This window comes from Pipistrellus hanaki (genome assembly GCF_964339955.1).
Source record: "Pipistrellus hanaki genome assembly, chromosome: 4".
Classification (NCBI taxonomy): Eukaryota; Metazoa; Chordata; class Mammalia; order Chiroptera; family Vespertilionidae; genus Pipistrellus; species Pipistrellus hanaki.
This window is the reverse complement of record NC_140506.1, coordinates 92,889,991-92,913,790: the sequence shown is the minus strand read 5'-3', so window position 1 is coordinate 92,913,790 and position 23,800 is coordinate 92,889,991. Positions and strand designations below refer to the sequence as shown.

The 23,800-nt window shown below is 53.3% G+C and overlaps 1 protein-coding gene across 3 annotated transcripts in view; it reads right to left on the bottom strand.

Moving 5' to 3' along the window:
- The window catches only part of LMF1 (lipase maturation factor 1), a 115,606-nt gene that overhangs the window by 33,245 nt on the left and 58,561 nt on the right, over window positions 1-23,800 (bottom strand). For 2 of the 3 annotated variants that reach the window (XM_084881219.1, XM_084881217.1), the window contains exon 5: window positions 13,271-13,336. In XM_084881219.1, coding sequence (XP_084737345.1) covers window positions 13,271-13,336 — 66 coding nt within the window. Of the gene's footprint in view, window positions 1-13,270; window positions 13,401-23,800 lie in introns of all 3 variants that reach the window. The other variant, XM_084881218.1, reaches the window with a different exon arrangement.

The window sequence follows — 23,800 nt, the reverse complement described above, 5'->3', positions numbered from 1 at the left end:
CGAAGGTCTGGACATGCCTTAAACTGGGCTCACGGTCCCATTACGGAGGTCCCAGTGGGACATCCAGCTGTTGGTGAAGGCACGATCTCGTGCACAGGGACCCTCCATGCTGAGGGACACCAGCTCTAACGTGAGCTGGCTCCCTTTCCCGTCTGTGGAGAATGGTGATACGTGAAGGGTGTGGTGAGGTCTACTGTACCCACCTCCCTCCCCTCCCCAAGGCCTGGGCCTCCTCACGCTCCCAAGCACACACACAGGTACCCTTCTCACTCCTGGGCACTTGTGTTCACATGTACACATCCCACACGCCCCGTAGCCACCGTCAGGGAAAGGCTGGGCAAACAGATGGGTAATACCCGTTGTGCCAACATGACTCCAATTTTGAAACTTAACGATGTTCCTGATATTGAATGGACTTGACCTTGTCACACATGGTTTAGATCCCAGAGGAAGGAAGCGCAGCTGCCGCTTGTGACCTGGCTGCTCCTCTGTCACCTGGTCCTCCAGGCCCCGGCCCCTCAGGTACCCCAGCTCTGGTGTGGTTGCAGCCTGGCTCCTACCTCGACCCTGGGCATGCGTCCTCTCAGATTTGCTGTGGACACAAGAAAAGTCCCTGGCCTGTTGGTCCCCTATTGTGGGGAGGGCACAGGGAGGTGACTGCTGGCTCTAAGGAGACACTGGTCAAAGCACAACAGCCTGTGCGCCCTGAAGCCTGACACTCCGGTGGCGGGAATGAATGAGAGGCAGCGGGAAGAAGTCATGAAAATGGTGACGCCCTTGGCAGCTCAGGTGGGAGGGCAGCTGTGGCAGGGTCGCTGACCCCTCTGGGAAAGGGTTTTTTCCCCGCTAACTTTTCATTTGGACATGCTTTTGACTTAAGAAAAGTTACAAGAATAGTAAAGAAAACCCCTGAACCTTCAGAAGTTTCCATGGTACCACTCCCTCCCCCGTCCCCCAGGCATGCATGTCTCCTGTGCTATTTAAGAGGCAGCTGAAACACCAAGCACTTCAGTGTGAACTTCCCCAAAGGAGGGCGTTCTCCCGGTGCACGGTGATCACACGCAGGCCTCAGCAACAGCTGTCAGCGGCGGGCCTCGCTCCTCGCGTGGTGTCCGCCGTGAGGAGAGGCTGCCCGGCCTCTCCGGGGTGCCCTTGTGCCACTGTGGACGTGTGAGTTATTTTACCCAGTGGGTTACAGTCCTGTGTTCTGACATCCACACCACTTTCTAAGCATTTTTCTACTTTCTGGCACTAAACATGCTCCAGGATCACCTGACCCCCCCCTTGTCCTGCCCTGGGCACCGCTGTGTCTCCTGGGAGCAGGTCCTTCTGACTGGGCACCACTGTCTCTGGGCTGCTCAGCAGACCCCGAGTCCGTGTCAATCTAGCTCATCGATCTCGGGGTTTAACTGTGCTCTGAGGGGGTTTCTGTTGTTCTGGGGAGCACGCAGCAGGCCTCTCCCAGCAAGAGTGCCTGCTCTCACTTGTGCATGTGGAGGGAGGGCAAGATGGAGAGGCAGGGGGAGGGGAGCCACGGGGGTGGGACAGACACGGGGGTGTCTCTACTCAGAGGCCTGAGCTTTCTGACCACAGATGCGCTACACGCCAGGTAATGTCTGAGCCACGTGAAACCCTCACAGTCCTAAAGCTGCAGATAGTCTGGTGGTTAACAGCAGTATCACCAACACCAGAAAAAAAACCATCAAAATTAGTTCCAAATGTTTTGGCTTTTTTTTTTTTTTTTTACAGCAGAGCTCTCTCTGGATTCAGTACGTGTGTAGGCGCACGTGTGAATGTGCAAGCCTACCCCAAGGTGCCTGTGGCCCCGGACAGGAATGTGTACCAGGCGCCCAGCACCTGGGCCAAGAAGTGCCGGGGGGGGGGGGGGCCAGAGGGACCACAGGTGAGGGTGCTCGTCTGCAGGCGGGGGGCTGGCTCCCTGCAGGAGCCCACCGGGAGAGGGGACCCCACCGCACAGGCTGTTCTCTCCGGCAGCACCAGGAAGAAGGCTGGCACGTGGTGACAGAACAACCACTCCTTGTCCCCCAAGTCAGGATGAGGCCCCCCCCAGCCCCGTGACATTTCAGGGCTCAGTTTCAGAAAGCTCTCGGTGGCCCACACAGGTGAGGGCAGCAGGCCGCTGGGCCCTGGTTTTGGCAGAGGGACAGTGGGCCCTGTCTACTTCTTTGATGGTAAAGGCCCTGCTTTTACCAACAGTCCCAGCCAGCCAGGGAGGGTGAGTTTTGACAAGATTGCCGTGTCCTGCCACGGAGAGGGGAGGCGGAAATGGGGGCCCCTTATGCACCCCAGCTTCCCCGTGGGCTCCTGTCATCAACACAGCTCCTCCGCCCACAACCACCAGGTAGAGCGAGAAGGTAGAGGCCCAGGGCCCTCTGTGCCCCCACCCACCCCACCCCGCCAGCACAGGAGGGCTGGTTAAAGCAGGCGGGATGGTGTGGCTGCATCCATGGCTATGTCAGCATCGTCACTGGCTCCGGGCTGAGCTGGCCCTGACCCCTTACCTGGTGGAGTGGACACCCTGAGTTCCACCCATGGGATGTGGCCAGCCCAGGTCGGGGCACAAATGTGGGTCTGAGGACCTTCTCTTCTCACCCCCTGGGCCCTTGTTGAAAAGGGCACTGTGTTCCTGGGCTAGAGAGACTGGACTTTATAAATCCAGTTCGGGACTGGCCTGAGGGCACCTGAGGGCAGGGAGCTTCGCTGGCTGGGAAATGGGCCACACACAAGGATGGGGGGCCTGGGGCTGAGCGGGGCCCTGCTGCCAGCCAGTAGGGAAACAGACTTTGAGCAGAAATGTCCCTGTCAGTCCTGCCTGTCCCCTGAGTCCTGGAGACGCCCACAGGGACAGCCATGAGCAGGTTGGGGCCGGGGGCCACCCAGCTCAGTCCTGGGCCGAGGCGGAGGCCGGAAGTGCACAGGCCCACCTGTCCATGCTGCCTGTGGGCCTTGCTTTGTCTCTCCTGAGGTTTCTGCTATGCCAGCCCCCAGCCCTGGCGGAGTGGACACACCGCGCCCAGGAGTGGCGGACACTCGGGTGGGCTGGAAGGCACGGCCCTCTCCCGCCGGCGGCAGGCACACAGCAGGGCTCGCGGAGCACGGCTCCCTGCTCGCTTCGCCCGGCCCTGACTGCCCTCGGGTCCCCTGCAGAGGCCCCAGGCCCTCACCCTCAGAGCAGCCTGACGAGGGGGCCCGGTGAGCACAGAGGACTGGGCACCAGGTGTGCAGAACGGCCAGCGGAGCTTATATGCACAGCCACGGGGGGGGACGGGACCTGCGTCCGGGCCTCCTCACTCGGGGTCCAGCGGGTGAGAACAAACTCAGAGAAGCATCCGCGAGGGGAATGAACCGGCCACATGGGGAGGGACGTGCTTCCGCGTGACCTCCAGAGCAGTCACGGCTGAGCATCCCGAAGCGGCTCCTTCTCCGGCGGCCTGGGGCCTCTGCATCCCGGGGGGTTTCTCAAGGAGCCCGCGCCTCCCCGACGGGCAGCCCCGCTACGTGTGCAGCCATAAAAGTGAGAACACAAACAGTCCGCTTGTTGCTCGCTCAGAGCTGGGGAAGCAGCCAGGCCCTTTACCGAGCGATGCAGGAGGGCAGGCGCCTGCACAGCCCGTCTTCGGAGGGAACAGCAGCGGAGAAGCGGGCGCTGGCGGCAGAGATCAGGCTTAACGACACCCCCTAAGCGTTTCCAAAATAAATAAACAGCCTGGGTCTAAAAGGAGTAAATCGCTGAGCAGTGCCCACGACCAGCACACAGAACCCGCCACAGCCGAGCGGCTGCGTGTTCTCAGCCCCGCGGCCACCTCGGTAGCACTCCTTCCTTCCCACTGAGGTTCCAGGCCCGTCCTGGCACCCGGCAGGGCACCCGGGCTCCGGGCTGGGGCTCCGGTGCTTTTCGTTTCCTGAACATAAGTGCACATTCGGTGTGCGCCGGCCCTCCAGGCACCGCACCACAGGGACCACGTTTCCCAGGCTGCATGAGTCACTGTGTCCTCCCGGAGCCCCCGCCTCTGGGTCCATGCCTCGGGAGCCTGGACAGAGGACTCGAATGCTGGCGAAGGGGCACATCAGGCTTGAGCAGGGGAAGGACATGACCCCACTAATGAGCTGGGACGCCTGCTGCAAGTTCCTGCTGCTTCAGATTTATGTGCTGTTCCTTAGCTCCCACAGGTGAGGTGCTGGGAGGGAGAGCATGCGCCATGGAAGCACCGACCAATGGGGCCTGGGCGCGGTGGGGGGCTGGAAGGCCAGTGGCTCCCCGCTCCTGGGGGTTAAGGAGTCGATACTTCAGGTGGGAGCCCCCAGGCGGGCCCTATGCCCTCAGCCCGCCTGGGGCTTCACTGCGCCATGTAAACGAGAACAAATACGGTGACGGTGACACTCGCAGTCCCTGACAACATGGAATTCCTTGAAAGGAAGGCTCTATTTTCCAAGAGCCTGGCTCCCTGGGAGCACCACGTGCGGCTCCGTATGAGGATTTATGACCTGCCGGGAGGCGGGGGTACGGGTGGGGCCTGCTCCGTGTGCTGACCCCTGCAGACACGGAGCCCTGCTGGTCTGGGCTGCGGCGCTGGGAGGGCCCGCGGCCTCCCTTCTCCTGCGAGCCCAGGACAGTTTTATTTCTGTTTGCACTGAGCTGGAAAAAAACCACCATGTCGTAAAATGTGGTTGTAAACCGTGGAAGTGGCGACTGGAGCATCACACCCCATAAAGCATGGGAAGGAGCGCCCAGTGCTCCTGTGACGGCCGCTGGCCACGCTCACTCCCAGGGCGATGCGTCCCGAGCACAGCCCAGCCGCGGCCCAACACCCAGACCCTTGCAGTGGTTTACAAGGGGTTCCCCTACAGAGACCGTTTTAAATAAGGAGACCATGATGCAAATAAGAGGAGTGATGAAAACCGTTCAGGGATTTAGAAGGTAACAAATCTTTGGGGAGAACAATGTCACTTCCTGTGGGGGACCAGTACTCTCCTCCGACACCCGCCTCCCGTCCCTCAGTGAGAAGTCCGAGAAGAACAGAAATGTGGTTTTTTTCAGCCAGTTTCCCATTTTAGGGGCCATAAATCATGTGTCTGGGGTTTTAATGAGAAGGGGAACACACCACATGTGATTCTTGTCTGAAGAATGAGCTTCTTAAACTCGCAAGCTCCACTGTTCCATTTTAACAGAACCCCTGTGGGTGTACTCCTCCCACTGACCCAGGACCCCTGTCCCTTGCAGGGCCATCAGGCGGGGTTTTCCAGGCGGGGTGCCTCCTGTGGACACTGTAGGTGTTGATGTGTGTCTGTATTGGTGGCTTCCCCATGGGAGGGGAAAGGGACGTACCATATACCTTTCAGGTGAGGGTCTTAGGATAAAAAGGTTAAGACCTACTATGGGCTCTCACATGCAGCTGGCGGCTGGCCCAATGTTGGGGCTGAAGGCTTCTCTCCCAGGGCACAGCTGAGGTGCCCAGTGGCCCCTTATGCTCACCTTGTGAACCCGAGCCTCCCCACAGCTGCTTCCCACCTCCTGTTAAGGCGAGTGGGAATGGGAAAAAGAAGAATGAGTTATAAATGTGGATAAACACAGTACACACAGGCCGGGGACCACCGAAACACTGAAGGGAAGTGGACAATGTGTCGTCAGGATCATTCATTGCGGTGGCTCCTCAAGAGCTACCACCCACCAGGCCCCAGTGTACACATCCCACCTGACTCAGAGAAGCCTGGTCCCAGGAGATGACAGCGCACAGCATCCTTAAAGCCTGGTCCCAGGAGATGACAGCGCACAGCACGGGAACAGCCCTGTTAGCCCAGCACTGCGTTCTGTCAAAAGTCTCTTCAAAACCAAAGTGGGTGGAAGTGGGAAGGACCCTCACCTGCACACTGGAGGTGGAAGCCAGACCCGGGTCACGCCCAGGGCGGAGAAACCTGGGACAGTCGGCATTAGTGGATAAATGTGTGGGGTTCTCTCTCCAATTTAATTGAATGTCTTTAAAGAGTAAACTGACTATTTATACAAAAATAATAACACAGTACATGACTGGTATAAAAGTAAACACATGACAGCACCAGCAAAAAGATGCAGGAGGGAAAAGTGGGAGAACACCACTGTCCAGTTCTTTATCGTTTATGAAGTAAGTCGAGTTATCACGGGAAGGCAAGCTGTGATGAATTAGATTTATACTATAAACCTTAAAACAGCCACAAAAAGTAAAACAACAAAGAGGTACAGCTAATAAGCCAAGAAGGGAAATAAAAAGGAGTCATAAAGAAAACATTCAACTAATCCAAAAGAAGCAGGAAAAGATGAAAAAAGAAATAAAGACTGAAACTTAATGATCACTTCAATGCAAATGATCTAAATATGCAATTAAAAGGCAGAAGTTGTCAGACTTAATAAAGAAACAAGACCCAACTACATGCTGCCCATAAAAGACACACTTCCAATATGAAGACACATGTAGGTCAAAGGTTAGAGCTTGGAAACATGCATATCGTGCGGACACTCATTAAAAGAAAGCAAGAGTCACTATATTACCATCAGGCAAAGAAACGTCAGAGCAAATAAAACGTCAGAGCCATCAGGAATACAGGTCATTTCAAAACGCTAACAGGTGTGCTCATCAGGAGGCCACACTGCAACACTGATGCACCTAAAACAGGCTTCCAAGCACACAAAGCGGAAACGGAGAGAAGTGCAAGTAGAAATAGACAAACCCACCATCCCAGTCAGAGGTTTAAATCCCGTCTTACTGCCCGATAGACAAGCAGACAAAAAGCGAGCGAGGACACGGAAGACCCGAAAAGCTCTGTGGCCCAACTTGAGTTAATGAAATTGTAGAACACAGAACACACACTCCTTTCCAGGCCCGCAGGGAACACTCACTGAGATAGACGGTATTCTGGGCCACAAAACAAGTCTGAATAAATTAAAGATTCAGGTCACATTCTGTATGTTCTCTGACAATAAAGGAATTATATTAGATCTCACTTACAGAAAGATGGCTGGAAAATTCTCACATTTGTAAACTCAGCTACACACTCTAACTAGCTTTCATGGATTTTACATTTCAGTGTATAGCGCATCACTCAATTCACAGAACAACCCTGAAGTTATCAATTTAAAGTTAGGAAGACAGACTATGACCAGTAGGTAACTTGTTTAAGAAGCACCTACTCACAAGTCAGAGTGGGCACCCCAAGAGGACTGGAGCACAGCATCCAAAATGGGACCTGGGTTCAAGTTTGGATGCTACCACTCAGGAGCTCTCTGTTCTAAAAGCAATGGCCATCGCTGACCCTGAGGCTGCACCTCACCTTTCACGGGTGTGGCCTTAGTCTGGTGGGGCTGGCCCTTCTTGGTGTCCCCAGGGCATGGGCCCCACCAAAACCCCCCTGCGGTCAGTCACCCAGCCAGGCCAGGTCCCCCTGCTGGCCCTGACATTACCTAAGCCCAACAGCCCTCCCCCTCTCCAGTCCCCAATACACACATAAAACATCCTCTTCTTACAGGATCAATAAAACTGCCAGGGGACAAAGCAAATAAGCCACAACTCCCAACCTCCTGGCGGTAACTCAGTCACAGCTTCCAGCAAGTTAACATTTACAGCTTTCACAGTCACGTCAACCTTGATTCAAATCATTTCCAGATTGGTAGGCCCCTGTATCTAAGGGTGCTTGATGACCCCCATCCAATTACAGTACAAAACAGGTGGTAGCCCAGGTCCCAGGGTGGCATTCAAAAATAGGACCCACTGGGCTGGGACGCAGACAGAAGCCACCGTGTTGGAGCGGGTCTGCAGCGCAGGGGGACGGAGGCTCTGCTGTGCTGTGCGGGGGGTCGGCAGGCAGCCGACTGCGCTCACTCATGGCTGTGCCCTGGGCCCAGGGACCGTGAAACACACTGCTCACAGGGGGCTGGGCTGGACCAGTGTTCGCAGGTGGATTACTACAGCTCACCCAGAGGCCGAGTCAGCATTTGGTGAGCAGCCTTCCTTGACAATGCCTATTACCAGGAGGGCAGCTGACCACCTGGGAGGTGGGGAGGGTGCTGGAAGGGACTGGAGAATCCCACTGGCACTGCCGGCCTGGGCAGCAGGGCCTGTCCATGGGGCTCAGCCCACATTGCTCATGGCTGCCACGGGGAAGGAGTGCCTGGCCTGGTCTGGGGTCAGTGTGCTGACCATGACCACAGCTTGTGGAGGGATGAAGAGTGTCCAGGGCCAGGGAGCCATGAGTTGAGAGATACTGGGACGAGGGCCATTTCCACCTTGTCATATGTGAAGACATGACCTAGACAGGCAGCGACCTTCCTGATCTCAAGAGAAGGAGGAAGAGCTTCTCCTAGAAAGGCCAGCAGGAGGTGTCCTCACACTCACGTCACAGAGAGCAGAGTCGCAGGAAGTGTGTCTCAAGCAACTTGCAGGGGTTCTGTGTGAGGGCAGGGGCGAGTGTGATGTCGTGGTGCCTCGCGTGGACCGCCCATGTGCGCCTGGAGGAGTGGCAGGCAGGAGCACACCCAGTCACAAGTTCCTGTCTAGCTGCACATGAAGGCTCTGCCCCAACAGCCAGGCTCTGGATGGGTCCTGGAGGTGCCTGTGAGTCAGCTGTTCCTGCCGTGGGCTGGAAACTCTAGCTTCAAAACTCAACTGATGTGACACAAGGCCTCTGTTATGTGCTGTGAGGCTGTGGGACTTTACAAACAATAGGAGTGGAAAGTGAATGATATTCCTGGATTAAAGGTCAGCTCTGCCTGCAGGACTCTGGAGTACAAGTGTATAAACTTGTTTGAACTCATTCATGTATTCCTGGGGGTGGGGGAGGAACACGGAAAAGATCGCACCGGCTCAAGCACCGGGACTCAGAGGGGCTGCAGGCGGGACCCACGGTGGGCGAAGGGACCCAGTGAGACTAGGACACCTCTGACAGCTCAACGACCAAAACCACATGCTCCTTACCTGTGAATCAGCAAGCGGTAAGGTGAAGGCTATTTTATATGAGTGTTATGTCCAATACAAAGGAATTTAAGGAATAAATTTGTGCAACCAAAGTATTTACCAAACTTTAAAAGTTCAAATTTGACTAATCTGTGTTGTGGACACTGAGACAGAAGATACCCACTAACAAGGTCTCCTGGTGGCTAACTGGGCCCAAATAAAACAACAAGAACAAGCCATTCCCAGGTAGGGCTCGCTCACGAAAACTGCACTTCAGGGAGAAGCCTGCACTGAGTTGCCTGCCTGCAGGGTGTATCTTTTTTCAACCAATAGGACTGAGGCTTTCCCTCTCCAACAGCTGCTGTGAAGCGACCAGCCAGAGAGGCTCTCCGCTGTCCAATCAGGACAGTGCCTTTTGGACCAATCAAACTGAAGATTTAGATCAGCGGTTCTCAACCTTCCTAATGCTGCGACCCTTTAATACAGTTCCTCATGTTGTGGTGACCCCAACCATAAAATTATGTTTGTTGCTACTTCATAACTGTAATTTTGCTACTGTTGTGAATCGTGATGTAAATATCTGTGTTTTCCGATGGCCTTAGGTCTCGACCCACAGGTTGAGAACCGCTAGCAGGGTCGCCTAAGACCATCGGAAAGCACAGATATTTACATTATGATTCTTAACAGTAGCAAAATTACAGTTATGAAGTAGCAACAAAAATAATTTTATGGTTGGGGTCACCACAACATGTATTAAAGGGTTGTGGCATTAGAAAGGTTGAGAACCACTGATTTAGGGTCTTCATTTGCACGAGGACAGACCAATCAGGGACCAGGGCTGGGACTTCTGTCTATATAAGCCAGCTCCCCTCTGCCTTTGGGCATGCACTTTACCTTTCCACCTACGACTGAAAATTGTGTTTCCTTGGCTGAGCTAAAATACCAAAGATGTCTCTCTAGAGCAGAGTGGAGCACACCAGTGCAGGCCAGGCAGATTGGTCCGGAATGGAGCAGACCACAGCAGAAGGGCGCAGACCAGTGTAGCATAAAGTAGACCGGTATGGAGCAAAGCTGTCTGGCCAGAGAGGGGCCTGGCCCAAGGCGGTCTCTCAGCCATGCTCTTTGCACAGCTCTGCTGCATCGCACCGAACAGATCCCTTCTTCGACACACTCCGAATTGGAGATTCCTGTTGGCACTGAATTGGCGCCAACGACCCTCAGTTGACATTACAGAGCAGAGTGGCACACACAGAAGTGCAAGTTTGCTGCTAAGAGCATTTTCTTGCTGTACCAAGTGGAATGCTGCATATTTTAAAGGTAATTGGATAAGACATAAAACTGCTAGCGGGGAGCTGTATCTGATTTTCTCCCTTTCCTTCAGCATCTGACAGCCGAGGTGCGCCTGTGGGCATTTCCTGTGGACGGTTTCCTGAGTGTTGGAGCAGGGCCCGCCCGTTTGTGGATGGAGGCTTTCAGAACACTGTTCTGCCCTGGATGTGCGCAGGGACACTGGCTTTGTGTGAGTGCAGGCATGGCCATCGCCATCGCCAGATCTGCAGGCACGGCACTCAGTGGTGCAGCATCGCATGGGGCCTGCCGGCCTTTTCCCTCGCTGTGACTGACGGTTTGCGCTTGAAGACGTTTGCCCTGTGCTGCTTGCGATCGGACTGGCTGAACTCACCAACAACCACCTCTTCGTTACCAGTAGATGGAAGACAAGGGGCTGAGTAGGCATCTGGGCCAAAGCTGCATGGCAGGCGAGGGTCTGTCCTGCCCAACAGTGTGCAGGTTCCTGGACCTGAGCACTGAATCGGACGGCAATACTGTTTATCTCGCTCCCTGTGCTGCTGAAAGACATCGGGTGCAATGTGACCAGGCTCCTGCCAAGTGCTCTAAGTCTCTAGACACAAGGGGCAGAGATGGCGTATCCCTGACCCTGACGCCTGGTCCAGCTGGTGAGGGTATACTAGTAGAAAACAGCACAAGGACCTCGCGCCTCACACAGAAATCCCGTTATGAGGAGCTGAGCTCTGCCCAAGAGGCAGGAGGGCAGCCCACCAGCCCTCCACTCACTGGCCGGGTCCGGGGGAGCGGAGCTCAGTGTCCACTCCATCGCAGGGTAGGGATGCTGGGGGGAATTCACATGCCAGGGCTCAGCTCTGTGCCCTCCTGATTCCTAGACCTTCACCAGGCCTCGCTGTGGTAGCCCCATGCAAACAGCCAAGTTCAAGGTGGAATAGAAATAATGGTGAGAGGGGAGAGAAGCCTGAGCTCTTGTCATACTGGGAGCCCCTCCCTGTTGTCCAGGCTGCTCCTGACCCCCACTGGCTTGGCAGACTCCCCAAGAGGGTCCCTCTGTGAGGCCTCTGCCAGTGGAGCCATGGCAGTGAGTGAGGCACTCTCTCCATTACCCGGGGCCCTGCTGCCCCTGGCCAGGGACTGGAGGAGTCCAGGTCACAGAGGACAGGCCACGTGGCCCACCATCCTTGTCCCAGGGGCACAGATAATTCAAAGGGATGAATCGAATGGTCTGCAGTCAGCACACAGCATGGCCTGGCTCCTAAGGAGACATCAGTCCGTGTCCTCACTCCAATCCACCTTACAAAGCGGGCGTTGAAACAGGCTTTGCTGAGGAAAGGCTCTGCAGCTGCAGAGAGCGGTGGGTTCAGCTCCTCCAGAGGGCCGCCTTGGATGCCATGGGCCCGATTCCTCGTGAGGGCAGCACTGAGCTCCCAGGGCCTCCGAGCACTGCTCTGCTCAGCCCTGGGTCCCGGGGGATCGCTGGCCATCACATTCCTGATTGCTGATGAGCCTCAACTCAGCCTTTCCTAGAACGTCGATTCCAAGTGGCCCCGGCCTCCCCCGCACCAGAGCCATAGCCTGCTGGCAGCCTGTCCCAGGACTTAGTTCACAAGTCACATTCCCGCTGCCTGCCCCAATCTCAGGCAGGCCCTGGTGTGTGCCAACGCCATGCCCTTGTAGGGACGCTCACCATCCCTGCCCTCCACTCGCCACAGCTCCTTCCACTGTCCTAACACAGGAGCCCTAGAGCTGCCGCCATCCTGGCACAGAGTTGCACGCACAGCGAGCACGGGCATTCGCATCCAGCGGACTGACAGGCGCTGCCTGTTTACCGTGCCCCGAGGCCCTCTGTGGGGACACACAGTCTCCACACAGCAGGCCAGTGTTGACAAGGTGGCTGAGGGGCCTGTGGACAGGTCCAGGACAGAGCAGAAGTCTCGTGGCCCAGTCCATGGGGTTCCATGCTCCCTCCTGCCAAGCCGGAAGCATTTCATTGCTGGCACTTTTGGAAAGGTCAGCTCTAGGACCGAGGGTGGGCCGCATGGGTCCTTCGAGCAGGAGGGGAGGACATTCTGAGGCACGTTAGGTGGGATGTGGGCTGATATCCAGACCCTGAAGACAAAGCCCGGCTTCTTAAATGCAGGGCACAGAGAATGACCCAGCCCGGGCTGCTTAATCACTAACACAGCCCCGCAACACACACGGGCACAGCAGTGAGGGGGCGGCACCCCAGGACTCAGAGGTGACATCCAGGACTGAACACACTTGGGACTGAGAGCCACAGAAGACATAAGATGGCTACAAGCCGCCTTTTAGAAGAAGAGCAGGTAAAACCGCTCTCCTGTATTTGAGCCCTAAGCAAGGAGCAGGGAACAGGGCGGCAGCATTCTGTCTGACGGCGGTGCTCTAGGCATGTCAGAGCTTTCACCGCCAATAAAAGCAACACGAGCCCAACGTGAGAACGGGCGCCTGACAGGCATGCACCATGTGTGCGAATGAGCCAACATTACTGAGTCGACGAAGGACACTTCAATGCCAAATGCCCTCGAATTAATTCATAAGGAAAGGTGATCCCAGCCCCCCACTGAACAGGCGAGCAGTCAGCAGGGATGTCTGGAGGGGCTCTGGCCAGCGCCTGGTCCTGGGGTCGGGACTATGCCCAAAGCCCTGGGCCAAGGTAGAGAGGGGGTTTGGGTGGTCTGAATAACAGACAGTAGGACTGGAGCCTGCCCCCGGGGGAGCGGGGACACCCCTGTACCCACATCCACGGAGGCTGGGAGCTCAGTATAGGGCCGGAAGGGCCAGCTCAGCCTCTAGGAGGGAGGGAGCCCAGCCTGACACCCAGGGCCTGGGCAGGGCTGTGGACAGCAGCAGAGGGACTCGCTGCCCCAAACCAGAATGAACCAGACCCACAACCACTCTGCCAGCCCCAGCAAGCGGGACACTCTGCCTCCCAAGGGAGGGAGCAGGAAGGGCTCCCACCGGAGCTGGAGTCTGCGTCCTCCCCTCACGGTCACGGCTCTCACCTCGTAGTGGAAGTCCATGCAGGTGAGGTCTCGCCAGCACTGGTCCCCCCGGATCTTGATCAGGCCCTGCCAAGGCAAGAAGGAGAAAGAGCAGCGTGAACAGGCCGCCTCCCCAGAACGGCAAGGAGCCCTTGGGACGGGGAGTCTCTGCCGGGGAAGAGCCTGCGCTGAAAGGAACGTGAGGGAGCAGCACATTTGGGGGTACACCTGAAGTGAGGTGGGGGGAGACTTAAAGGAAGTTTCACAAAGGCTGCAATGACGAAAAGTCAGCAACTGCTCCGGGGAAAAAGAAACACCGCTTCCTTGTTAGAACCGCTTCCTTCTCCGCTCTTTAAAACTCAGTAATACAACCCTGAGGCTTTAAAACTGGACGAATTTGCAAAGCTACGTATTCACGTAACCTTACTGATACTTCTACAGATGCCAAGGAGGATGTCAAAGCTACAATGACACGCCATGCAGAGCTCAGGTGGGCTGGACGGAATCTCCATCCACCTCCTAAATGGTCACCTCTGTTTCAAGGCACTCAGGACCCTGCCCGTGTGCAGGCCTGAGAGTGCCTCCAGGGAGCTGCTGCTGCTTCTTTTTCTTAAATGTATTTTATTGATTTTTTACAGAGAGGAAGGGAGAGGGATAGAGAGTTAGAAACATTGATCAGCTGCCTCCTGCATACTCCCTACTGGGGATGTGCCTGCAGCCAAGGTACATGCTCTTGGCCAGAACTGAACCTGAGACCCTTCAGTCTGCAGGCCGACTCTCCATCCACTGAGCCAAACCAGTTAGGGCCAGGGAGCTGCTTTGCTGCCCGGTCCCCTGGGAAAGTGGCTGCAGGGAGAGGGGACTCTGCTGACCAGCCTGTGGACGAGTTTCCGGGAGCTGGCCAGCTGCCCCAGCACAGCTGGCTGCCCCGCAACCCTGCGCAGCTGCCAGGACGTCATGCAGCAGGGGTCTTCAAACTACGGCCCGAGTCTGATCTGGCCCGCCAGGTTTTTTGGGCAGTGAGCGCAGCCGAGGTGTTACAGTAGGAATTAGTAGTTCATATAGTCCGGCCCTCCAGCTCTCTAAGGGACCGTGATCTGGCCCCCACTTTAAAAAGTTTGAGGACCCCTGTCATGCAGAGTCCACGTCGTGGCTGGTCTGCAGTCACAGGGAGGACAGTCTGCTCACGTGCCTGTCAGATGCAGCCCCACCCCGACAGCCCCCTTTCTCTCCGCATGATTCCTTCCTAAGCCAGAAACCAACTGGTCCCCACCAGGAATAAAAACTCTGCTTGAGATGCAGAGACTCAGTTCCAATTTCTGTCTCTTACATAACAGTCGGATTAGAGGGGAAAAAGAAACTGCACCGATAAAGAAACAACCCCAATGCAGCTCGGTTTTCTCTTGTGTCGGTGGTTTCTGCAGTTGTGATTACCTGAGTTTCATCCAAACAGCCATGCACCCACCCACCCATCCACCACCCACCATGCACCCGTCCAGATTGCCCGGGATAGTATTTCTCATTAAAGTCAAATGATCATGAACTTTCTAAAAAAATTAAATAAATAAATATTGATTTCAGAGAGGAAGGGAGAGGGTAGATAGAAACACAAATGATGAGAGAGAATCACTGATTGGCTGCCTTCTACACTCCCCCCCCCCCGCCCCCCCCAGGAATCGAGACTGCAACCCAGGCATGTGCCTGACTGGGAATCGAACCATGACTTTCAAGCTCATAGGTTGATGCTCAATCACTGAGCCACACCAGTCAGACTGATCATGAACTTAAAAAAAATATATTTTTTTTTTATTGATTTCAGAGAGGAAGGGAGAGGGAGAGAGAGAAGCATCAACGATGAGACTCATTGATCGGCTGCCTCCTGCATACCCCTTACTGGGGATCAAGCCCACAACCCGGGCTTGTGCCCTGACGGGGAATCCAACTGTGACCTCAACCACTCATAGGTCAGTGCTCAACCATTGAGCCGCACTGGTTGGGCTGATCATGAATTTTAATGACGTCTGTGAAACACTTGCTGCAACCATGAGATTAGGGTTTGATTGAATAACTAGGGTGATGGCTAAAGCTGGTTGACACATGAAACTAACGTTTGTGCCTGGGAGACTTTGGGGAGGCTGAGGGCCCTGAGCCACATACAAGGGTGTGAGCTGATGGCTGCTCTGGTGGCCATGCAGCCAGCAAGGCACAATGACTGTTCCGGAAGTGGGATGTGTCCAGTTCCAGACATGTGGAGCCTCAGGATGGGCCAAGGGGTTGGAGCAGGTGTGGGATGGGGAGCAGCCAAGACCTCTGGCCTGGACCCCTGGTGGGCGGCACAAACTCAGCAACACCCTGAGGAGGAGAATGTGGAGTGACGTGTGGCGGCCACACGGCTTCTACAGTGAACCTGGATGGCAGAGCTATGCGGTGCGTGCGGGCTGGACTGAGAAACACGGGTGCACCTAACAGCGGTTTACAATACACCCCAAAGGGACTGCAGTCCTAACGTTGCCGGCTCCACTGAGACCCAGAGGCTATTCTGAAGCTGGTTCTGGAGGAGCCACTTCTGCTTCCGCAGCCACCTCGCTGGGACTGCATTCCTCGGTGGGGCAGAAGCCGCCCGGCCCGCAGCCACCGGCCACTCCCAGCTGCTCCCAGCGCCACCGAGCTCGCACCTTCGGGGAGCTGCGCCCCAAGGATAAAAGCTTTGGAGTGCATCGCTTTGGAAAGTGGAGGCACATCTTTCTGGAAACTGGGTTTGCTTAGATCACAAAGTGCTAGAGGGACAACTCGTTTGAATTTCACCATACACAGTTATGTCGTGTGAAAACAGGCGACCCAGGTCTGAGTGGGCTGTCTGCCTGTGGGAGGACTGCTGGCTTCGGATGCACCCCTCGTTCCGTGGAAAACCTCAGCCGTGCGGGCACACGAGGCTCCCCGCATCCTTTCAGAACCCGAGGGTGAATCTTTGGAGATTCAAACCGGCGAAGAAGAAAAAAAACAAAATAATTAAAATGTCATTCAAACTCTAAGCTGATATGAGACACTTAAAAATCTGAGACATTCTTTCAGGAGCGGAAGATAATTATATTCCTCCCCATCTACTGATTTCTCCCTACAATGCAGATGTCAGATTTTCCACAGATTTTTTTTCTCCCAGAGTAAGTGTCAAAGGAACAAAGCCTTCTTTGAGACGTTTTCAGGCCAAAATTAATTCTGAAGGAAAAAAAAAAAAAAAAACCTCCACAGAAAACGGCAGATAGGCCACTCACAAGGCAGACCCAGAGAGAGGGGAGTGACCCACAGCTGCCCATACGACCCCTGCTCCGATGCTGGGACATTCGCAGCCACTGAGAAAGCCCCGGGCCTTCCCGGCGATGGTGGGAGGAGGAGCACAAAGGCAGGGGCCTGTGGGATGCAGATGGGCTCCTCTCTGAAGCACAGGGGGCTGAGCACATGCACCTTCAAAACTCCCCTTTGGGAATGGGCGGGTCCGAGGCCCCACACCACAGAGCACCCATTTCTGTGAAGCTGCACAAGTCCTGCACACTGGCCCCCCGGGGGGGGGGGCGGAAAGGGAGACAGGTGCCCCCTTCCATCAGGGCACCTGTACCACCCTGGAGAGCTCTGTCTGCAGTGTCTTGCTTTGACATACACCCGTTCTCTCATCGTCAGGGTCTGCCAGCTTCTTTCCCACAAAGGAGAATCTGCGAGGACCCTGGAGTCCTGAGCACTGACAGTGGTTCACAGTGTGGGTGTGTGTTGGGGGGTGAGGGGGTGAGGAGGACAGACCATTGCTCCCACAAGCAGGCATGGTGTCTGGGGCACCACTCACGGGTGACTGGGAGTTGGGCCGGTGGGGGCCTGGGAAGCCTGGGTCTGCCCTGACCTAAGTAGCATGCCGCTTCTCTCCTGTGGGAGCTGAGGTGGGCCCACAAGATCCCATGTGTACCTTCAGTAGGTGGGGGCACCCCATGTGCTCTGTGAGCAGAGAGAGCATGTGGTGACGGCTGCATTTAAGATTTACTTCCCATCTGAAGGGTCCCATTAAACTCAGAGTTGCCACTTGGCCCCATTTTTTACTCTCCAGCGTCAGTCTTATGTGTTGATACCTTTCTGACCCCAAGGTACAATGAAATAGAAATGCAACATTTAAAGCCTCAAGCGGAGCACTGCGCATAGTCAGTTCCAGTCAGTTATGGGATGTGGCTTGGCTGAACTGTGCTGAGGAAGAGAGGCCACGACAGCCGTTGGCTGTGCAGTGCGATCTGCCCTCTCCCAGACAGGAGGTCCTCTGAGAACTGCCGTGGGGCTCCTGCCTGCAACAGACCTGGAAGTGGGGCTGGTGGAGTGGGTGGAAGGACTGTCACACGTCCTGGAGGCAGTTAGGACCCGGTTACTCTCTAGACCACCGGGAATGGCTGTCTTCCTGCTGAGGGTGGTTCCAAGGCAAGTGGCTGGAAATAGAGGCACAAAGAGGGTGCTGAGGAGCCTGGGAGCCTGTGTGAGTTGGGGGTCGGGGGCTGTAGCTGGGGGCCATAGGCCAGACCATTGCAGACATTTTTTACCAGAAATACCCACGCTGCCCCCAGGCTGGAGTCCGGGGTCTGGCCTCCCGGGAGCTCCTGCAGGAGGGAAGAAAGCCCCTTTCTTCGGCTCTGCCCGCACTAATGCAATAAAACCAATTGGGGTAATTGCTCTCCTCGGGGAGAGGGGATCCCAGGACAGGGCTGGCTGGCCAAGGAAATGACAATGACGTCCGTTGATTGGGTCTTCATGGGGCATGCTGCATTCCGACATTTATTTCATTACATGTAATACAATTTCACCGGAGGCAACATAATTCCCAGAAAGAGCTCCTGACTCCAAACTCTCATTTTCCTTTAGCGACTTAGCTCCTTGCTTCTCTTCACTAACCTCTCAGTGCCTCCGGGGGCTGGGGCGCCTCTGGGCCGTGCACACACGAGGCAAGCTAGCCATCACTCTGAGTCCCCGGGCCTCCACGGTAAGAGCAGAGATCCAAGTGCAAAATCGCTGAACTTCCTGGTTGAAGCCTCATCTCAGCCCGAGAACATCCTTTTCATCAGACAGATGTGTGAACCTCAGGGTGGGAGCCGCGGAGCCGATGGCCAGGCGTGGCTTGGACTCCGCAGCAGCAAGCAGCGATGCCCGAAGCAGACACGGATGAGCGTGCACTCACTGCCACGTTGTCAGCAGGCATCAGGGCTGACTCCTGATTGCACTCCAAACACTGCTCCCGTGAAGAGAAGTCAGCGGTCTGCACAGCTGCCCTCTGTTTGGTGCTGAGGTGCCCAAGGGCTGGGGTGACCGCAAGGCTCTCCCAACGTTAGCAATGGTAGCTCCCGCATTATCCCCAAGATGTGCAGAGTTTACGGGGCTCATCTCACTAGTGATCATTATATGTGAAAAGCAAACTCACGATTAAGTCTGAGGGTTGACCTCCAATTTACATGAAAGAATACAAACTAACCTTTAAGTGTTCAGTTCAATGTGTTCATGGAACTGTGTGTAATCAGATACCTAGTACCTCAAACAGGATACAACATTCCCTGGGACTCCTTTCCACGCAATTCCACGCCCCACTCAGCAGGAAGCTGTGCAGCCAGGCCCTGCTCTGCCTGGCGCTGGGATCTCCCAGGCCGACTGAGGCGTCAGTGCTCTGGCTCTGGGTTCGGGCGGGTCATGCTGCACATGCTTTGGGTTCATCTATGTGTTGCTGCATCAGGACTTGATTCCCTTCTGCAGCTGAGTGTCGGTCGTCCCTAGTGTGACTGCATCACAGTGTATCCACACTGCTGGTGGACGTGTGCTCGTTCCCCAGGCCTGGCAGTTATGAATGAGGCTGTAGTGGCTGTGTGTGGCCTCTGTTTGGACATCCGTCTTCGTTTCTCTCAGGCAAATGTCCCGCAATGGAAGACTGGCTCCCAGAGCAGGCACAGTGTTACCTTGGAGGACACTGCCAACTGTTCTTCAAGATGCCATCTTTTACCCCAATAGCGATGAAACCCACTAGGAATTCCAGTCGCCTGCACCTCACCAGCATGGGGTGCTGACAGCATTTCAGATATGACCCCCTCGGGGGTTAAGTGCTGTCTCCAAGCTTTTCATGCACTTGTCTCCTTTTTTATATCTTCATTAGTGAAGTATGTTCAGGTCCTATGTCCTGTTATTGAGATTTGTATGTTTTTGGTTAGACCTATGCACTGCTAATACTTTTCCAGTTTCTGGTTTGCCTATTCATTTTCTTAATGGTGTCTTTTGATTATGGAAAATTTTAATATCGATATTTTTTTCTTTAATGCTTAGTGCTTTTTTGTGCCCTGTCCAATAAATTTTGTCAACCTCAAAGTAACTATGTTATCTTTGAAAACATTATGATTTTGGCGTTCATGTTTATAAAAACAAAGCAAAACAAAACACTTTCCTTGCCCCACTGTTTTGACTTAGTGTTTTGATTGAAAATCAATTGACTATATCTTTGTGACTGTGTTTCTGAAAGATACTTTTCATGATTTCTCTTATGAACTTTAAGGTTTTGCTTTTACATTTAGGTACATGATGTCTTTCAAATTAGAGTTTAGTATAAATGAAATTGTAGTCAAAGCTCATTTTATTTTTTATACAGATAGCCAATGATTTTAACACTATTTATTAAAAAATGTCTTTTCTTTACCCATGGATTTGATACTTTAATATCAATCGACAATAGAGATTGGATCTGTTTCTGGACTATTCTCTTCTGATCTTGTTTGTTTGTTTTTAGTTTAGATCAATGCCAAATACTTCAGTCTTAAATTAAGCTATAAAATCAGGAAGTATAAGTCCTCCAGCTTTGTTCTTCTTTCTCAAGATCCTCTGTATTTCCATGTAAATTTTAGAACTGGCATGTCGATTTCTCCAAAAAGGCCCCCTGGGTGTTTGATAGAAATTGCCTTGAATCTACATATAAATTTGGGTAAAACAGATATCTTAACAACAGTGAGTCTTCTCTGTTGTTATGGCACATCGCTTCATTTATGTAGGTCTTTTAAATTCCTGTCAGCAATGTTGTGCAGTTTTAGTGTACACATCTTGGGCCTCCTTAATCAGATTTATTATGTGGGTATTTGGGGGCTGTTGATGCAACCGTAGACAGTATTCTCAGTTGTTTTTGTGTTCTGTTTTATTTTCTAATGATTTCTTAATAGTACAGAACAGTTACCTTCTCATTGACCTTTATCCTGCAACCTTGTGAAATTCGTGTATTCATTTTAGTAACTGCTTTTTAGATTCCCCTGGATATTCCACATACACGATCATATCCATGAATAACAGTTTTATTTCTTTTTCTTTTCTGATTGCACTAAGACTTCCAGGAGAGTGTTGAAGAGCAGAATGAGGAACAGACATCCGGGCCTGGTTTCTAACCGCACGTGAAAGCTTCCTCCTCACCATGAAGAGCCGTGTGAGCTGAGGCGTCACAGAGGCCTTTGTCAGGCTGAGGAAGTTCTGTCATGAGTGGGTGCTGAATTGTATCCTGTGCTTTTTTTTTTTTTTTGCATTTGAGATGATAAAATACTTCATCTATATTCTGTTACTATAGTGAATTGCATTAATTGGCTTTCAAATGTTAAAACCGCCTCACACTCCTGAGAGAGAGCATGCCTTTTTACATTGCCGGGTTTGATTTGCTGGTGTTTTGCAGAGGGTGTCTATGCCTTTGCTCACGAGGGACAGCAGCCTCTACTTTCCTTTGGCTGATGTCCTCGTCAGCTTTTGGTATCACTGCTCTGCCGGTCACGTAAAACGATTTGGGAAGTGTTCCCTCCTCTGCTATTTTCCAAAAGAGTTTGCGTGTACGATTGCCATTGTCTCCTCCTAACGCATTTGATAGATTCCACTGGTGAAGCCATCTGGGCTTGCACTTTTCTTTCTGGAATGGTTTTTGATTACAAATTCAATTTATTTCACAGGTATGGAGCCACTTAGATTTCCTGTTTCCTTTTGTCTCCATTTTAGTAAGCTACATTTGTCCATTTCATCTAAATCGTTGAATTTATTGGCCCAAAGCTTTCATAATATCCCAGGTGACTCTTTATGGCAGGATCTCGGACGCAATTACCAGTTATTTGAGGAGAGTGTTTTCTCACTGTGCCCTTCCATCTGTGGCTCCCGGCTCTGCTGAATTCTGACCTGAAAGCTATGGGCCCTCTGGGCCTGTGCTTTCTGCATTTCAGATATGGCTTTTCCCCTCTGTGTTAACAAGACAGTAGGACAGTCTGCACACAAGGAGCTTCAGGAGGCCCCCCTGTGGGCGCTGCAGCCAGGTGTGAGCACAGAGCCGCAAGCAGCGCAGGTGTTTAGCAGTCAAGCCCCTGCTGATAAATGACTAAGGACTTGAAGCCACATGGAAAGTGCACCAGCATCTTGTCACTGCTTTCCGCAGCTGTAGGTTATTCGGGGGTCACCGAAATGTATAGACAGGAACGCTAATCCTCACGTCAGCTTCTGAGAGGCGTCCGAGGCTCTTGTTCATGCCCCAATTCACCAGGTCCTGACCCTTTGTTCCTCCTTTCATACCGTGTGGACGATAAAGGGGTTCCATGGAAAGTAAACACTCAAGGTGATCTGATCATAAATTCTTAACTGAGCAAATCACAGTGGGCAGTCAAGTCCCAGACATATAACTTTTTAGTGACGGGTCTGTCTCTGACTTAAGCAAGCCCTGCCCATTGTTTCTGTGTTTCTAGGTTAACACACCTTGGAAGTAAACAGCATATAATCCCTTTAACTGTCCTGTAATTCAATCCCACCTCCCACCCTCATCCCACCTTCCCGGATTTCAGATGCACACAGGAACTGTGGAACTGTCCAGAGCATCTGAGATCTTGCTCTCTGGCATAGGTCATCAGCTAGGCTCAAATAAACTCTTACAGAAATTTTCTGCAGGTTTCAATATTACTTATGTAGATGGTTGCACCCCTCCACTTCCACCATATAAAAATGGCCTGCTCCAGCACAGCAAATACGCAACTTGAATGAAAACTGCTAATTTTAGTCCGGCTAGTATGGCTCAGTGGTTGAGTGTCGACCTATGAACCAGGAGGTCAAGGTTTGATTACCGGCCAAGGCAAATGCCAGGGTTGCGGACTCCATCCCCAGTGTGGGGTGTGCAGGAGGTAGCCGATCAATGATTCTCTCATCATTGATGTTTCTAGCTCTCTCCCTCTTCCTTCCTCTCTGAAATCAATACAAACATGTTTTAAAAAATAAAAACAAACCTGCTAATTTTAGCTGTGATTTTGCAACATAAGAGTTGAGGGTACTAAGTATTTAACTCCTAAAAGATCTTCAAGCAATAATAAAAATGATGTGCTATCGGGAGGAATGTGGAACAAGACTCAGGAAACAAAAGCCACGCTGGCACACTGAGTGCAAGCAGGAGCAGCTGTGCGAGGAGGCGCATCCCCAGAAGTGGAATTCGTCAGCAATCAGGTTCCCCACACCTTCTGTCCTTATTCCCACGACTCTGGAGAGCGTTTGGACACCAAAAGTATTTTTTCACTTGCCATTCATTGTTCAGGTTTGCACGTTCTCTGAAAGGCAATGCTTACACCAAAGCAGGTTCCTGCAGGAGGAGAGAGATGGCAGCAAAGAGCCCTGCACATGTGCTGCTGCCAAAGCCGACGGCCCTGTGCACATGCCCCAGACAGAGGCCAGGCAGAGGGCGGAGAGCTGGGAAGAGGGAGGTGCAGAAGAGAGTGGGCTTCGGTGTCTCAATTCTTGGGGTGGGGGTGGGGGTCAAACTAAAACCGCATGGTACTATCCAGGTCTGACAATTCCCAGCAACCAGGGCACTGGCTCAATTCCCAGAATTTTAGCAATTGAGAGCTCTAAACCCTCAGCACACACAGTTCATCAGCCTGGGACAGTGTGACATAATCAAGGACAGCTCCAGCTCCCAAGGCCCGTGTGGAAAATCCATTGTCTGCTCCGCCCGAGAAGCGCAGGGGTCAGAAGCAAAGGGCTCCAGGCTTCGGTGACAGGTTTTTGCTGAGCTCTGGGGTAAAAACTTGGGCTGGTATGAACTCAGTCACACACACATATATTCTGTCTTGACAAAAACTGCGATTGAGGAAAAAGTGAAAACTTTTTTTTAAAAGCATAAAGGCAATCTGCTGCCTTAAACACAGTGATTGAGACACTCACGCTATTTTCCATGTCTATGAGAGACTGTCCACTCTAATATGATTGAAATCTATGCATTTAGAACAGAAAATTGAGCCCAAAATCGGAGAAACGAACCCGAGCTCTCCCAAAAAGTCACCTAGTGTGCGTTTGCCCCATTCCAGAGGGAAGGCCCAGCTGTGCGTCCTAAGCTGACTGTGACAGCTCTGAGGAAGGAAGCTGAGTGGGGTCACGTGGGCACACACAGCCACTCTGCGCTGCCATCCTGCCACTGGAGGTAGGAGAACAGGGAGACGAGACTGCTCCACCTTCTCAGGGGAGGGGCGGCGGGACTCCATGCTGCCCACACCTGGCTTCGGGAGG